Source organism: Euwallacea fornicatus, chromosome 10, assembly GCF_040115645.1.
Source record: "Euwallacea fornicatus isolate EFF26 chromosome 10, ASM4011564v1, whole genome shotgun sequence".
NCBI classification, from domain to species: domain Eukaryota; kingdom Metazoa; phylum Arthropoda; class Insecta; order Coleoptera; family Curculionidae; genus Euwallacea; species Euwallacea fornicatus.
This window is the reverse complement of record NC_089550.1, coordinates 4,334,552-4,352,049: the sequence shown is the minus strand read 5'-3', so window position 1 is coordinate 4,352,049 and position 17,498 is coordinate 4,334,552. Positions and strand designations below refer to the sequence as shown.

The window sequence follows — 17,498 nt, the reverse complement described above, 5'->3', positions numbered from 1 at the left end:
TTTACTGGAAAATTTCCCAAAGAATTTACTAGCAAATTTCTTGCAAATTTTAGAATTTGCAGCGCCGATAACTCGAAAATACGAAAGGAAACTGTTTTAAAGATAGTCCAAGTTTCTCCTTTCGATCAGCTCCATAGGGCGACTCATTAACAGTAGGACAACCGAAAGCTGGATTTCTACACGTCAAATGGTGATGATAAGAGAAAATATGCCTTATCCGAAAATTGACAGTTTCGAATATATACAGGGTATTAAAAGTTGGAATGTTAACTCGTCTTTTTGCCATTTTTTTGAAAATATCTGGATTAGACACTTTTTGTAAACGCACAAATTTGAAAGTTATGTTTCTTTTTAAGTAGACGAATAAGATATGTTTTGCAACCTCCGCATGACTAGTAAAACTTATGTACTAACTGTACGCCTAATATGAAACTTAATTCAAAACCTGAAAGGGGAATACTTTTTCCATTAATGATGTGTTCTTAATGCATTTCGATATTCTGGTTCGTTTTGGAAAAAATCTAATTAATGAACACTATGTTTAGATTTGATAATACGAGAAATTAAAATTTGAAACAAACCAAAAAGTGAAATAAAATTTTCATCTACAACACCTTGTATATGCCTGAAGCATATTTTCCTCAATTATCATCATTAGACATGTCGTATCTCCAGGTCTCAGTTCTCTCATTTTTCAAAAAGTCACCCTATACAGGATGTATACCCTACATAGAGTGTATATGTATTGACATTTAGATATTTCAGGTGGCGATGGTACCCTACAAAATAATTAAAAAATATTAATAGACCCATAGTAAAAATACACCATTTTCCAACTACAGGGTAACAAAATCTCACATTTTTCCCTATATTTTGCGTTTTCTAAGTATGGCTTGAGTCTAATTTTAGGAAGTTCCATACACATCTTTTCTTTATGAGTCTTTACAACAAAATCTCGAAATCCTTAATACATATCTACAGGGTGTTATCTTTTACAGGTCATGTACTATTTTGTGTGTTAAATTCTTTTTTTAAACACCCTATAACAACGCTGATACTATATTAAAATTCCTTCACTTTTTGGTCTCTTGCAGTTTTTTCGCATCTATCACCGCTTTCTTAGAATTTGAAAAAATTTTATCAATGCAATTTAAGAAAATTCGGTCTGCATATACCGGTTTGTAATCTAGGATGACATAGCTGAGTTTCGGTCATTTTAGAAATTTTGCTTTGGTTTTTTACGTTTCGTATTTTCAAAAATTTAAATATATATATATTACGTATACCGTATACGTGAAAAAACCGTAAAATATTAGAAAAGAGTTTGAAAACTTTACCATCTTGCATATTAAAGATGTGTTTTTGACCATAGATCTATAAAAAATTTTTTTTATTATTTTGCTCAGTATTAATAACCCCTGAAATATCTCCATAATGATATGTTACATCCTGCATAATAACTCTGAATGGGTTGGAATATTTTTAATGATATTTTAGATACAAGATAATTTTAACAATAAAATAAATGTGCTTTAAAGAGCACTTCCATGTCTCCGGAACTGGTTTTTGTCGTTTTTTTAATTTGAGCGGCAATATTTCAGGTTAGTTTAGGTTAGAGCAGCTCTATTAGTCTGTGGGGAGAGAGAGAGAGAGAGAGAGAGAGAGAGCAAAAGTTATGAAGAGTGGATCAAGGTGTTTGTTCGCGGCGTAAGACGATGGCTCGAGTGCGAACAGACGACGTCGGGGTACGTACTAGTGCAGGTACTTACAGGGCACGGCGTATTCGGTAAATACTTGCGAAAAATTAAAGTGGAAGGGAGGGACCATTGTTGGTTTTGCGGGGAGAGGACACCGGTGACAGACACCCCAGAGCATACACTGTGGGAGTGTCGGGAATGGGAAAACGATCGTCCGGACGCCAGGGGGAGAAGACTTAACCTGGATTGAAGGATGATTGAGAATAAGTTGGTGGAAAGCGAGGAGAAATGGAAGATGTTCGAGGGCATAGTAAAGAAAGTAATGAGAGGGAAAATAGCGAGATGGAATGAAAGGCGCAACGAGGGCAACCCAACCTAGTTGGCGTGTAACGCGTCCAACCGACGCGAAGACACTTCCTGAAGTAATGCATTGCGGTGGTACCATGGGGAATCAGCGGTGAAGAATAGAGGTTTTTAGTGGATAGCCGCCCCCATCAGGGGCGAATTACACACAACGGTGTCGCCGGACCAATAGGCCGGGTACCTGTGAAGGTTTTCCTTCTCTGCAAAAAAAAAGAAAACCCTATTAATCTGCGCCAAGCGGGAGGTAACATCTCTTCAAGTCCTTGAGATACGTGATTAATTTGATATCTCTTTCATGGCGCACGCGCTCTGCAGTGCCAGTATTGTATGTAAGGAAGCGTGAGGTTTTAGAAAAAGTTTGCTTAATATTTTCCTCCGTTTTTCTATCGATTTTGGTGCCTTAATGTTGCACAACTACGGTTTAAGAACAAAATGTGACATGAAGAAAACGAACGGGCTTTGTCTAAAGCAAACAATAGAGAGGTACAATGTAGGAATAAATTGGTTGGCGCGGTCTTATTTTCTCGGGGGTATTTTGTACAAATTGAGCCCTGAAAATCCCGAAACGAAACAAAACGTGGTGATACGTTCATTGAAAATTTATTGGCCTGTCAATAAGTGGGACCAGGGCCTGATCTCGTTACACAGCATTTTCCCGGCTGCCGCAGTCGAAAGTTTAAGCATCGAAGACACCTAAATTTTGTTCAAAAGGAAGATGACTCTTCATACCCTTTATGGGGCCTTTAACTCTAACAACAATGGATCATGCATAATGTATGGTGTTCTCTGTAGGACAGTTCCGAATAACACCAACCAAACGTTTCCCATACCGGCAACTTCACACAGACAATTTAAAACACATCAAATCTCTGATTAAAGCAAATTCATGATGGACAAAACAACTGTCAAGATAAACTATATACAATACAGGAAATGTAGTTTCCGGATAGAGCCCAGTGTTCTGTCATTATGTTCCCATTACACTTATTCGAACAGAACTGCTTTGTTATTATCTATTCGGTAAAGCATGTCCCCTTAGATAAGTGTCTTTTAAAGCAACGCACGTTGTTAGCATGTGAAATATGCCTTTATAATGGAGCAGCGAGCTATGAACGAATAATAATACAGTCGACTATGAATCGATTTCGGTTTGGAGGCCGAAACCCCAAAAAACGATCTTCGGGAGGGTGTAATTAAAATAATTTTAAAAAATTGGTTTATGAATAAAGGAATAATAATAGGGACATAATGAACCGTTATCCCCCATCTGACGCCAGTGTGCCGGCTCATAGACTCGAAAAGTCATTGGCAAAGCCATTATGCCGGCAAGTGATATGAATGGTTTTCTGATGACCCAACAATGCGGAGCAGCCACATTTCTGACGTCAAACGCCTCTATTGTTCGTTCGCGAAGTCCAGCTTTAGAATTTCTCTAAAGCCATGCAAAACGCCTTCTTGGAAGTTTTGCCCTGTATAAAGTTTCTGTAAATTTCACCTTTTGGTAGGCTGCGCCTTTGCTTGTTGCTGCGACGCCGGATTATGAATGGAAGTCGGAAATTTTAGAGCAAAAAATTACGATTTATGGGTTCACTTGGTAGGCGAGGAGGCTTAGAGAGGAGTGTCGTTAAATCATGTTCGGAGAATAAAAGTCATCCATTCAAATTGGCGTACGGCGCACAATATTTCGAGATATTGAAATTCGCAGAATGGCCCCGGAGGAGTGCCGAGAGAATTGAAGTTAAAGGGCTACAATCAGAAACATTATTATTATACATGTTTATAAGAATAAAAAATCCGTCGTTAAGCGCTTGAAAAACCATGAAAATTTGCGTAAACAAAGTGCAACGTTCTATGTACTACTGTGATAAAAAAAATAAGGTGAGTTTAATTATAAAATGAAAGTGTTATTCTTTCAAATAAATTTCATCGCGCTCAAAAGTTTGCCCCATCTAACACAATGCCCTCATGTTAACGTTTTTTTTCCATCCTCGAAACAATTGGAGAAGTCTTACTTCTTAGAATGCTTTTTTCGATTTGACTTTTATCTCCTCAATCGAGTCGGAACGGTGTCTCCGGAGCGGTCTTTTGGGCTTGTTGAGCAGTCAGAAGTCCAAGGGTGCTAAATCAGACGAACACAGTGGTTTTGAAACGATATGGATCGAGTTTCTGGCAAAATGCTCTCAAAGAGCCAATGCCGGACAGGACGGTGTATTATCGTGGTGTAAAAACTAAGAATGGTCGCTTACAATTCTGGCCTCTTGAGGCGAGCAGCTTCACGCAAACGACGTACAACTCTTAAATAATATTGTTCGTTAATATTTCGGCCTGGAGAAGGAAACTCGTAATGCACAATGCCGCGATAATCGAAGAAAACTGTCAACATAAACTTGATTTTTGAGCGACCTTACCGTCATTTTTCCGGTATTCGTTCATCTTTTGCGCGATATTAGCTCGATTGGCCAGTTGTTTCCGGGTGGTATGCAAGTCCCATCTCCCGTAATGATGCGTTTTATGACGTCCTGATAATCAGAAATCATTATTTGATAGATTTAAATGCGACATTTTTTTCCAAACAATTGATTGTTTTGGGAACCAATCGATATTTGGCGCGTTTGAGGCCCAAAACATCTTTTAAAACAATGAGGGTTATTCCAGATAAAATGCCAGTGGCATCAGCAGGGTCTCTAATTGTCAATCGACGGTTTTAAACCTTTCAGTTGCCCGACGTGACTTTCACCGGTGGATGTTGATGATCGTCTGGGGCGCTGTTCGTCTTGAATTCCTTCTCGTTCTTCTTTAAACTCTCTGTACCACTTGTAAACATTTTTTTGCCAAACCAAAGGCCTTCTCTACCATACTTAACACTTCCGCGGCAGACAAAGTTTAATATAAATTCTTTACTTAGCAAAATCAGGTATAGTAGAAATCAGAAAACTCGCTTTTGTATGTTTTAAAAAATAAATGTAGCTCTAGCAATTGAATATATTGACATTATACTTTGCATAGACGTCACAGACAGTGTTACCAACCCACAAAAAATGATGATTTTATAATACCCGCGAAGTTTAAAAGAAAAATTCATGTTATTTTTTGATCACATTGGTTTATCGTCGTGGAGATATTTTATATTCATCACTGGTTTATAAGACAAAGAGATGAGTCCTGCATCTCGGCAGGAGTAGGATATTTTCCACGGTTTTTATAATCTTGTTTTCGTTTAGATTTATATCTATTTAAGAATTTTGCTGAAATGCTACGGAAGTGCTTCAGACAATTGATAACTGAGCCGGATGATTATCTTTTCCTCTACCTCCTTTACATTCTTAATTTGCATGCACGAATATTTGTGCAATTTCCGCAAAAATACTGCAAGAGACCCAAAGTCTAAAGTTTTCAAGAAGGAGTTTAAACTTGGTATCAGAATTCATACGGGGGGTTGTAAAAAATATGCAAAGCAATAAACAGTACATGATCTAAAAAACGTATTACCGTGTATATCGCCTCCGATGATTCTAACGTTTTGTTGTCTTAAAGAGAATAGGTGTATCAAAAAAATTTACTCAAAGCACTCATGGGAAAAACGCAAACTGGAAGTTCTGTATGTCGAAAATGGTGGGTTTCTCAAAATGAGTCTGTCAACATTTTCTTTCTATTTTGGAAAGTACTATTATCCTCTGAAATGTCTCCATGACGATACGATAATTCCTATATACAGAGCGTCCCAGAGACAGTGATGCAAATAAATAATTTTTAGTTCCGTTCCGTTGTAAATAAACATCACAGTTTTTGATTTAGAGTTCCTGCACGAAAATACTTCTTTTTCGCCCCGTTGAAGGTGCATTTATTTTATTTTTTTTCGTCGCTACCAAAATCATTACTTTAAACTGAGGACACACGAACGTTTTCTGTTTCCTGCCAGTTGAGTGATACCGAGCATTTCCTGCGGCATTCCTAAATAATAGAGGCGATTCGGAGATAATGCTGAGGAGTGTTCTACGTATTTCGCAGAAACCTTGGCGGGTCTATATTATCCTGTCAAATTACGTTCCGACGTGGACTCACGTTTCGAGACGGGGCATAGCGAGAATTCTCTCTCTGTGCTGCCCTTTTTATTCCGATTATATCTCCGAAGATATTGTTACGACCAACGTTGGATGCGGGCATTAAAGGCCCGGCTAAAAATTTCTAGCCTACCATATCAACAGTAATTTTAATACCTCAATGGATACCGTATAATATGTACAGAGTTGTTTTATTTATGTTCCTTAATTCTAACTCATTCCCCTGATAACGCCTAAATTATGGGCTTTTCGACAACTCGTGCAGCAAATGCCTGCAATTACGATTTAACGGTAAAAGCTAATGTACACTTTGTACGTGGACACCCATCCCGCTCAAATACTAATATTAAACACACCAGGAGATATAGTTATAATTTATTTGCCTTCATCACAATCTCCATCACAGGAATTACTCATAATATCGCAAATGAAGATGAGAATATACGGTGTGTCCAAGACACGGGTGACCATAGTCAGTAGTAAATTCTCCTGAAGGTGAAAAAGTTACACAATTTAAGAAGTAATTTTACTGGGGAAGCAAGTTTCCAATATCAATGTGTCCAAAATAAGGGTCTCCGGAAAAGAGATCTGGTAGACGGTAATAAATATAGACAGTGCTAGCCCCAGGGGGTGTTGGGTTAGGCGATGGCCCAAGAGGCCAGACTTGCTAAGGCCGGGCCTGGACACACCTATGGTTAATTGCAAGAAAAGTTGCATATTCAACGGAGCGGTTTCACAGAGCAATCAGACCTTAAAAATCACTTTTCAGATTTTGTTAGCTGTCATGAAAAAGTGGTTTTAGTATTCATCCATCTTTTCTCATTTCACTTAAGGAAATTGAGCTGAAGAAAAAACGTCTCCAGCAGAGAATTTCTTCATTTCTTCTGTAACTCTTCAAGCGTCTTTCTTTCGGTGTTCATTCGTCTCTTTTGAATCTCTGCCTATGCTTTTCCTCCTCATTTCGCCAGGCCTCGGAGCAGTGACTTCAACCTTCGTTTCCTAAACGTCTGAGCAAAATAACCATTTATCGAGTCTGGCATAATGATGGGTCGTCGCAGATTCAATTTTAAAATTATTAAATGCTGAACTGACTTTCAGGCGATGGCAATTAATTCCAGGAAGGGGTTTTCAAAGCTTTTATCAATAATGGATTTGTACAAGATGGTTCGGGACGCACCATTGCAATCTTGGTTATGATGGTAAGCGATTATCGTTGTGAAACGCCTCTGTCAATATTAGCTTCTACATTGCCCTTGATTGGACATTCTGGCTTTCTATTTTTACATCTTCGGAAAACTTAGTTGGAAGCAGAAGTTCGCGTAGCACAAAGCGGATCCCACCTACCCGAATTCAGTGACGTAATATTGTTATTTATCTGAAGGACAGGGTAAAGGTACTTTCGCACGTGCTAGATAAAGTATTTTTTACCGATGCGCTAACTTGAACATCTGTTCTAAGTTCAATTCAATGTTGGAAGTTGTTACAGCCACGTGTGAGGTAAAAAGTTTTGCCGCAGCCAGGCCCTTTTTTGATGATTCGCTGGGAAAAATTGACATTCGAACGCAGTTGGACCATAAGTAAGAGCCCTTTCTTGGCCCGTGTTAACGAAGCGGAATCATTATTTGCTGTGTAAAAGGAATGAAAACCGGTTAAAGAGGGATGTACTTGTAATGCAAAAATTAGGTTGTAGCCGATTCTATCGTGCGAAAACTCCCAGAATTTGAGAAACTAATACAAAGCATGTTCAGGCAGATAAGGCCGACTGTATCCGTCAGTTCAAAGTGTCGCAGTCGTTGACAGCTAAGCTACAACGGAACGAAGATTAAAAAGTGTGAAGGGAGCTTAATTTTTGACAAGAGGCGGAATTAAAAGCCAAAGAAGTTCGAACAGCATATGGGGGATTTCCAAATCACATGCTCATCTGACGTTTTTATTAAACCCTCGGGACTGCAGGTCTTGATGTTTCCAATTATCTTGTTTGTTCCGTAGTTTTTGCTTTAAACTTTGGTGGAGGGATGTTCTGATTGAGCAATCGATAAGGCCATCTGTGCGTGACGCAGCGTTTTGCAAAATTTGCTTAAGAATTCCGATATCACTTTCCTCAAAATTGAAATTAAATGGGGGAAAGAGCAATATCCGTTCGATGAAATTATTATTAATATTTTATGGTGGTCGTGATACAATTCCAAAATGGGGACCAAGGAAAGCCGAGAGTTATTACTGTTATTAGTATCGTTCGAGCAGCAATTTGAAATTTTAGTACACAGGGCGCTCTAAAAATTACTATATTAATGGTAATAAATCGAGGGTTTATTTCAGCCGTTCCGGCGATATTGCAGGATCGTTTTGTCCAGGAAATAAATTCCTTATAACTTGCAAAATGACATAGTTTCGTTATTGTTGCTATCAAATCAAGAATCAGATGGTTCTATGTATAATCTAACCATCATCATGCAATGCCGCCTAAAGTGACTCTGCCTTTATGACTCATGCGACGAGTATGAACATATTTTTTGCATATGAAATGTCGGTTGAAACACGTAATTTAAAAAAGGCACGTGAAATTAAAACCCAACAACATAATTTACCTCAGCATGAGTCCACCGTTTCGGAGTTAGCGTGATTGGCTTTAAACCCACCTATAAATTTGAGTCTATAACGGGTCGGAAACTAAACCTGCATGAAATTAAAAGATATTGCGTATCGTGTATTTACCTTTTATGGGGAGATATTAATTATAATTATTATGTATTTTTCGTTAATGCCTTGTCTGCACCCTAGTGCATCCATTATGTTTCGTAATTTAGAGTAATGAGGGTTGCTTTGTAAACATGTTTTTTTGTATGGCTTGTTGCCTAGATGTAAGGATAAAAGAGTTTTATGTCGGTACTTACGTGTTATCTAGATTCTTCGTATTTCGTCTGGTTCAAAGTGAGAACGAACTTTATCCACAGATTGGAAATTTAGGTTTAAACCAATAATGTGTTGATTCTCTTATTTCTCCAATTCGTAATTTTTCAGAAGAGGGTCGTAGATTCAAACCTTCGCTTTCGCCCTTCGCTGCTCTGATCATACCTCCAAGCCGTAATGTTGGCTATTGCAATGTATATGCAGAAAAGAGTAATTGATTCGGCCTCCTTCCTCTCTTAACTTCCCAAGGCCACTCAGACTTATGCAAAGGAACGTGGATAAAAAAACTCAAAAGCGGCCTTATAGAGAAGAAAAATATTTCAAAAATTAATTGATCGATTTTTACATCGCATTGTACTGTTAAATGTAGTTTTGAAATACCTTTAATTGGAAATATCACTCGACCCATGTTTCAATTTTGAAAAATCGGCTATTTTGCCGTGCCGGTGACGTCAGCAACATTCAGAAAAATAAACAAACGTCAAATGATACGTAATATTTTTTGTCTCATTTAATGCTACTTCTGAGTTAAAAAAAAAGAATTTGTTAAGAAATTAACAGGGAAAGGAAACAGTTTAATGCTGCACCGTATAATTCTTTACTTTCAAATTTGATCAGTTTTATTCCGATTCATCAACGTTACATCCATCACTTCGATTTTCAATTTCGTTGGCATGTTTGCCCAATGCCTTCATTGTTTTGACGGCTTATTTATTCTCTTAGTTTCTTGTTACTTTCTTATGCTCAAAAATGAACTTTATTCGTACAGAAAAGTGAGTTAAATTGAAATTATAACTTCAGTCAAAAATCTCCCACAGATTTTGAATGTTCCACTAAATATCGTTGCAGAGAGACAGAACCATTTAATTATCTTCTACGGGTAATTTATCTAGTCTTAAAGCAATCAAGACTCTCGATGCTTCAAGCCTCAATAAATACATCGAGCTATGGGATTTCATGTCTCCAACGTCTCGTTTCACCTATCGGGGAATTTTTTTCACAGGTTTCATTAAAACCGAAGACATACGATCGTAAATATCAGTTTGCGCATTGAAAATTGAAATTCAATCACATCCCTAAGTTATAGCCGCATGTTATTTCCATCGCATTTCCTGGTAGTCGGAGCGATTTCGATCGGATTCTCGTCCACAGCCGGAGCGTGACTGCCGATCGAGATTGTCTGATTGCCTGATATCGATATAAAATTTTTCTTTTAATTTTATGGGCTTCAGCCCTATTGTGACCGTGATTGCTACGTGTGAAACTGGAGAATGGTCAACTTAGCTGCGGCTGACAATTCCAACTCAAGACCGATGGCCACGAAATCACATTGCAGAGCTAACTAATTGTAGTTACACAACACTGGCCTTACAGGCTTCTTAAACGGTGTGCATGTAATGAAAAGTATCCAACATTGCCATCTCTCTAGGGGATCGGACGAGGAACGTCCGCCATCTGGAAACTGTCTCAAGATATAATCGGTTCGAATTTATTGTCGTTAAAGGCACGAACACAGCATTACGACTTAAAATGTGCTGCTTTTCGGAATAAAGTTAATTCTCGGTATTTACAGCAATGGAAGTGAACATGCTACCTGTCAAAGCATTTGTAAGCAACTTATTATTAAAGAGAATGAATGACTTGAAGGAAATCCGTTAAAAAAGCTATCGTATCGCATTCAATATTGAAGCCTTGAAAGTGAAGAAATATTGAGGGTATGCGAAGGCGAGTCGTTTAAAATAAGTGGCCACTTCCTTAGAGTCCGGTAACTCGATATATTCTAATGAGGCACCATGCATATTTTCATGTTTCCCAATCACAGTGTACTAAAGGAATGATTATCGTGCATAGCCCTATATCTACGAGGATAAATTCCAAAGAACCTGATTTAACACTTAAAGAACAAAAAAATGGAAAATATTATCATTATTTTTCAATATAGTCTCCTTTGGAATTAACAAATTTTTTCCAGTAATGTTCTATGGTGTCTATATCCTGATTATGGTGAGAAACTTTGAATGTTTCAAAGTAGGCATCAACCTCCGACTCCACCTCTTCATTATTGCCAAATCTCTTTTTAAGTTTGGAGATCGAAAATAATCGGAGGGGGCTATATCTGATGAATAGGGTGGATAAGGAAAAAGTTCGAAACCAAGTTGATTGATTTTGGCGACCGCGATGACGGAAGTGTGGACTGGTTGCGTTGTCTTGATGAAACAAGACTTTCTTTTTCGCCACAAGCGGTCGCTTTTCCTTAATTTCTTTGCTGAAACGCCGCAATAAATTTATATAATATTTTCCGTTCATTGTTTTTCTTTTAGGAAGATAGTCAATAAAAATTATCCCACGTGCATCCTAAAAAATTGACGCCAGCACTTTTCTGCAGATGGAACGGTTATCTCCTTCAGTGAAGCCGATTCTCCCCTTTGAATCCATTGTTTTGAATGCTTTTTCGTCTCAGGTATGAAATGATGAACTCATGGTTATGAATAGATGCAAAAATTTGGTTTTATTAAAGCGAAACTTTGCCAAATACTCCCTTTAAACATCTTGAGCATAGTTTTCTCATATCTATTTGTTCGATCAAAATGCGATATACAGTAAATTTTGAAACGCCTACTTTACAGTACAATTTTGTAGATTTTCACAAAGTATTTGAAATGTTCAAATGTGGAGTGTCATTAGGTTCATCACTGCGGGAGTTTGTCTTCGTAGTTCGTACGAGCGCGTTTAAACACCTGCCATCCAATATTTTAGTTCTAATCGGATGATCAGATTTCTCCAGAGTAGAACCAAACTCTGCTTTGGCGTTGCATAGACTAAAACCTTTCAAATGAAAGTATTGAATCACCTATCGATGATCACTTTTTTCAACTTTCGAAAAATCTGTAATGGTGTTCAATAAAATGGCTCCAAAATTAACACAAATCAATGTAGCACCCTTGAACTTTAGACATAAGCTTTTTAAGTTTAGGTCTTGGGTATATTCGCAAATTTTTAACGAAAAAATCACCATCTATATGTCAGGTCAGGTACTTTTGAGACTATCCTCGTATCTCGTTCAATTTTGCAAACTTTCGAGATTATTTGCAAGCAAGCCTTATAAAGAACTTTCCTTCATATTGAGGGCAAGGAAACTAGATTGTTTAAAACCAAACATATTTTCATCTTTTAATATCATCGTGCTCACTTTCCCATAGTAAAAGACGATTTTTCAAATGATTAATTATTATTGATTAACAGTAGGGGGGATGACAGGCAGTGAATTTTTCAACGTAAAATCAATTTTCTAATATTAAAAAGAGGCGGTATCCAGAAGCGCCCCATACTCGTATCCGCTTTTTAGTATTAAACCAAAGTACCTTTCCAATATTAAGTTTTGCCCAGGGCAACATTAGCCACCTCAAAGTTGCTTTCAGTAACGTTCTAAAAACAAGATTTTTGTTAAATCTTCACACCCTGTAAGAAATTTACAGTAAGTTTTGTCGAGTCATTAATAATATTTAGGGACGCTCCTGGGTTCGGCTGAACGCCATAGAAGTTTTCGCAAATTCAAATAAAATTTCCAAAAAAGCTCATTGAGTTGCTCCGATTGTTCATCCTAATTACTTCTCTTTGTAATGAGCGTGGCTGGCACTAGATGATGATCACTTAGTACCTTTGAATAACTTATATTTAAGGCGAAGAATTAAAGGGAATATATAAAAAAAAATGCTCTTAAACTTAGATTTCAGTTCCGATTTGTATTAAGCCTTCTAAGAAATTCAATCTGAAAATTCCTCGTGTCATGCTAACTCACTATTTCCTGGTCTGAACAAACGACATCAAGAACTATGGCCATAACGGCCGTCGTTGGCTTCGCAGCAGAAAATTGCACTACTAAAATCGCATTATAAATAATGGGCCGATGCGAGTAAAAAGAGGTATTGAAGTAAAATGTCAAGATAAAGAGGGGAATGAAGCTTGAAAAAGTGATATCATTATTGCTTTAATAACCTCGCCTCAGGAAACAGCTGCTACTGTGGTTTCACGTTTCCTATTGCGTGCTAATCCATCGAGGATGATTACAAAGGGACGTGCTTAATGGATTTTTAAAGGATGATGATGAGACGTTTTCAGTTTCGTCCCAAAACTCCATGGCATGGTCCGGTTTTAACGCATCTAGATGCTCTAAAGTTAAAGATCTCCGCTCATTGAAAGTGCTCGTTGAGCAGCTATGGCACATAAAGGAATAGTGCGATTTAAAGATAGCAAACAGCTGCGGTGGAACATGTATTATTATTGCATCAGACGAGCAGTTCCCGTAATAGACTCGCCCTCCCCATAGTCATTTGCATTTATACCCTAGGGATCCCTTTTCCCTATTTGATTAAGATTACCGGGATTTACGGGCTCGGCCCATAAACAACACTCATTGTGTTTGGCGCTTCCTTTTGACCTCAATTTAATGAGACCTTTCGATTTTGCAACGCTCCAATTGATTTTCACCCGTTTTGCGACAAAAAAGCCCTTTTCGTGCTTTTTTTCGGGTGGTTTTAATTTAAAATCTCTTGCAAACTCAGCAGTTAGACTCATTATCAATGTTCGTATGTCTATATACAAACACGTTCTTGACGGCAACACACTGTTATATCTAGTGTTAATTCTACTATAAATTTTAGCAGAAGCTAAAGTATATAGGATCAACATGGTAGAACAATAGAGGCAGCCCAAAAAATTCCTATTGAAGAGATACGTAATGGTAGATAAGGGTATTGTAGTCATCTACACAAAGTACACTACTGCTATTATTATGATATACTCGTTGCTCTTCATTGTTCAATTGTTGTACATATTTTTTGCTTGTGGGCCGTACCTCCCAAGAGTGGTATTATTAAGAACTACTGCGTAATCAACAACAAGGCTATGAACTGTATATTATTACTTACTTTGAAACGTTCACTCAACTTTAAAACAGCTGTCAATGCTTGCTAACTTTTCCCTTTATTCGGAGAATTTCTCCCATCTTCACCCTCCAAAATCTCATCGACAACCTTCATCACCCTCCTCCTAAATTGCCGATTCTGCCTATCATTCATCTTCATAACGTCTGGCAGCAAACATCGAAAGAAGGCCAGATTCGCATCCTCACTCTCCCTCCTCTCTTTTTCTCTAACACTCCTAATCCAATCTGCCACCGCTTCCTCTACACTTCTCCGCGAACAATCTTCAACATCTTCCAACTTCCTCTTTTTATCAAACATTTTTTCTGGATCCACGAAAAACTCATCTGCCGCAAGTCCATTTGAGGTTGAAGCTTCTTCGGTGAGGTTAAAATCAGCAAAAACAGGAGGCTTTTGATCGATTTGGGAGTCCGGATCTTCGGTTTCTGCATGATCGCTGCTGGTGTCCTCGAGGTACTCCGAAGGGTATTGGGGTTTGATTTTGACGTAGGGGGTGATGAAATCCATGTACTCACTAAGGTAGTATTTCTTCCTGATGCCAGTGGAAGTGGTGGGGTTCTTCAGAGACCGGATGAAGGAGCCTCGGATGTTTCTCCATCGTTCACGACAGTTTAATACTGGAAAAACGAATTAGATATATTATCCAGTAAACTGGTAGTCTAATGTTTTGAAGTTGCTGCTAATGTGTTTAGTCATTATTCTTTGAATCGCGCCATACAAGTGAATCACACACAGTATGATGAGATGTGATGAAGGATGTGAATAAATAATCTCAGACCTCTTGTGTTTAATGCAAAATTGCTCGGGTAGGCAGATTATTATAGAGGGAGGATCAAAACGTGGCTGCAAACGATCTTTTTAATTTTTATTTTCTTTTGGCTTCTTTATTATTTGCCTAAATTTCTGCATTCAGACAACTGATACATTCTAACTAACGCTAGTACCGATCATGAATCCTTTGAAATAGTTGAATTGCTACCATGTTAAATAATCAAATAACCCATAATTTCGCAATGACAATACACCTCATTAACGATAGTGGCAAACATGCAACAATGCTGTAACCACCATCTCACATAATACCAAAATTACATTCATATCAAGATTATTAAGTCCAAGTACCTACTTGGTTGCTCGAAACGAAATTCCATGACTCATAGTAATTGCTTTTGCATGTATAGAATTTAAAACTGAACTTTGTATGTGTGTAGACGCCAAACTAAACTCACCATTATCCTTTACTTCCCTGGCGACTTCCGCCCACGCTTTCTCCGTGATATTCCTTTGGTTGTACTCGGGTAATGAATGTTTCCATATACAGGGGTACCTTTGAACTATGCGAACGAAGTTTATGTTAAAAATGGGGTCGTCAAACGGCGCCATTTTGTCAAGTATATTGTGCGTGATTCAAAGCGAAATCAGTACTAAAGCGGGACAGCGATGCGAGGCTCGGGCATTGACTGCAGGGTTCGAGTCATGAGGCTTGTACATGCATGCGGTATGGCGGGTTTTAGCATTGCAAGAAATTTACGTCTATCGTTAAAGTTTTACAGGGAGCTGGTTTTGGGAACGTGAAGAGAAATTTGTTTAGGAGAATCGTTCCCGTTTGAGTCGTGCGGAGCGCATGAGGGGTGTACCGTCTAACTAAAAAATTGTCCCGTTCGCAGCACATTCGGCCAGATCTTTATCGAATAATTTTCTTCTGCTTTGAGAGATTTCAGCAAAATTATATTGTCTGTCAGGCAACCCTGTCTATGTATTCGTGAACAGTGATGTGGGATTTCTGAAATTTGACTATTCATATTTTATGGCAAAAGAAGACACTCCGGAAATGAGCCGCAGACTTACTGGAGATCTCCTAAGGAAGTGCGGAGAGCAACGTTAAAATTTTGAAATTTTAAATTTGGTAGATAGAACTTTCCAACACAAATCCCATAATAAGAACGAAAACTTTTCCCAGCAAAAGCCATTCAACTCGCTCGATTCTTCAGGCAATTCGCAGTACGAAAAGAAGAAAAGGCCTTCTTTCAATATTTTAATTAAGGAGTGTTTGCGCTGATATTAAGCCAGACTGGATGCCATTGTCCATTTTAAAGCTCGTGCTTTTCGGAGCTTAAAGAGTGATATTTTCTCATTTAAGTTATGAAAGGGAACAATGGGGGTTTTATTTAGAAATATATTAATACAGCCTCAGTATTGTGCGCTGCAACTGCTTAGCGTTGTTGTTTGGAACCGTATACAATAGATGGATGTGAATGTATGGGTTTGGGTTTCAATGCGTGCTTTTTCGGTTAAATTTGCTTGCATAATGTTTCATAAGATTAAGCAGTGTCGCTGGGAGTATTCAAAAGTTTATCTATAGAGAATCAGTACCGTCACGACGTTAAAGAACAATAGGGATCGCCTACTTACTGTCTTTTCGACCCGGAGCAGCATGTACCTCTGGCAACATTATAATAAACAAACCTCCGATTTTACTTTAATGCTTGCTGGTACTTGTAATGTCGGAGAAGGCAGGATGGAACTTAACTCAAAAAATCCCAGTAAAGCCAATGGTTCCTCCTTAGAGTGACAAAAATCAATTGAATTATTAGAAGTAACCGTAAGACAACTTTCCATTACCACGAGCACATAAACGCAGATGGACAATTTCCTGGAAGTTACGTTCCAGAAGAGTGTCATATTACTAATCCTGGGCTTCTGGCAAATTTCCCCATAACCGATGCTCATGTGCATTCCGAAATGAGCTTCTTTTCTACTTAATCCGGTTCTGTAATCACCACTGCCATAGTAACAGATAACACGCTACCATTTTAGTTTTATGGGTTTCCTATGGAAATGGTTATGTTGTTTTTTGCCCGCCACACAATGGGGGAATTCTTTATCTGAAGAGTGGGTTATTGTTATTTACGTAACTTCGGGGTATGCGTGCCACTTTTTCTGTCGTTTTTTCTCTCGTAAAGCTTTCATTTGAGATTTGTGAGTCGTTGTTAATGGTGGGTTGTTAGTTGTAAGGGCCTCAAGTACGGATACTGAATGGCATTGAAAAAATGGCCGTTTTACATGTTCACCTCGTGGGATTTTGTTGAATAAGTTATGGGTTTTGGAGCTTTCGCGATTGGAATTTATTGGGAAATTCGTGGAATTTTGACCTTGATTCTCATGGTCGGTTCTCAGTTCAAACAGCGGTTCTTGTGAAATCCCAATTTTTATTTAAAATAAATAATGTTAAAAACCACGTGCCTGCTCAAATTGAAGACTAGGTCAATTCCGGCTACATTATGCAAATAGAAAAAGGCACTAAGCAGCGTTATGAATGCACATTAACCATCATTGACAATCGTTAAACTGTTTGCCAGAATGCCCGGAAGAGAATTTATAATATTTACATTTATGTATAGCATATACATATACTTCTTAAACTTCTTCCACGAGTTTGGGTGTATTTTAGAGGAGATTAATGTTTAGTAAAGTACCTTAATATACGATGTAGTTTAAGGGCCAAACTTCCGAAACAATAAGGG

General features: G+C 38.1%; 1 protein-coding gene across 3 annotated transcripts in view; it reads right to left on the bottom strand.

Moving 5' to 3' along the window:
• Positions 1-13,126: 13,126 nt before the first annotated feature.
• The window catches only part of LOC136341391 (uncharacterized), a 126,173-nt gene continuing 121,801 nt past the window's right edge, over positions 13,127-17,498 (bottom strand). For 2 of the 3 annotated variants that reach the window (XM_066286326.1, XM_066286325.1), the window contains exon 2: positions 13,127-14,591. In XM_066286326.1, the coding sequence (XP_066142423.1) occupies positions 14,002-14,591 (590 nt within the window). In that variant the 3' untranslated portion in view covers positions 13,127-14,001. Of the gene's footprint in view, positions 14,592-15,203; positions 15,418-17,498 lie in introns of those variants that run through there. The other variant, XM_066286324.1, reaches the window with a different exon arrangement.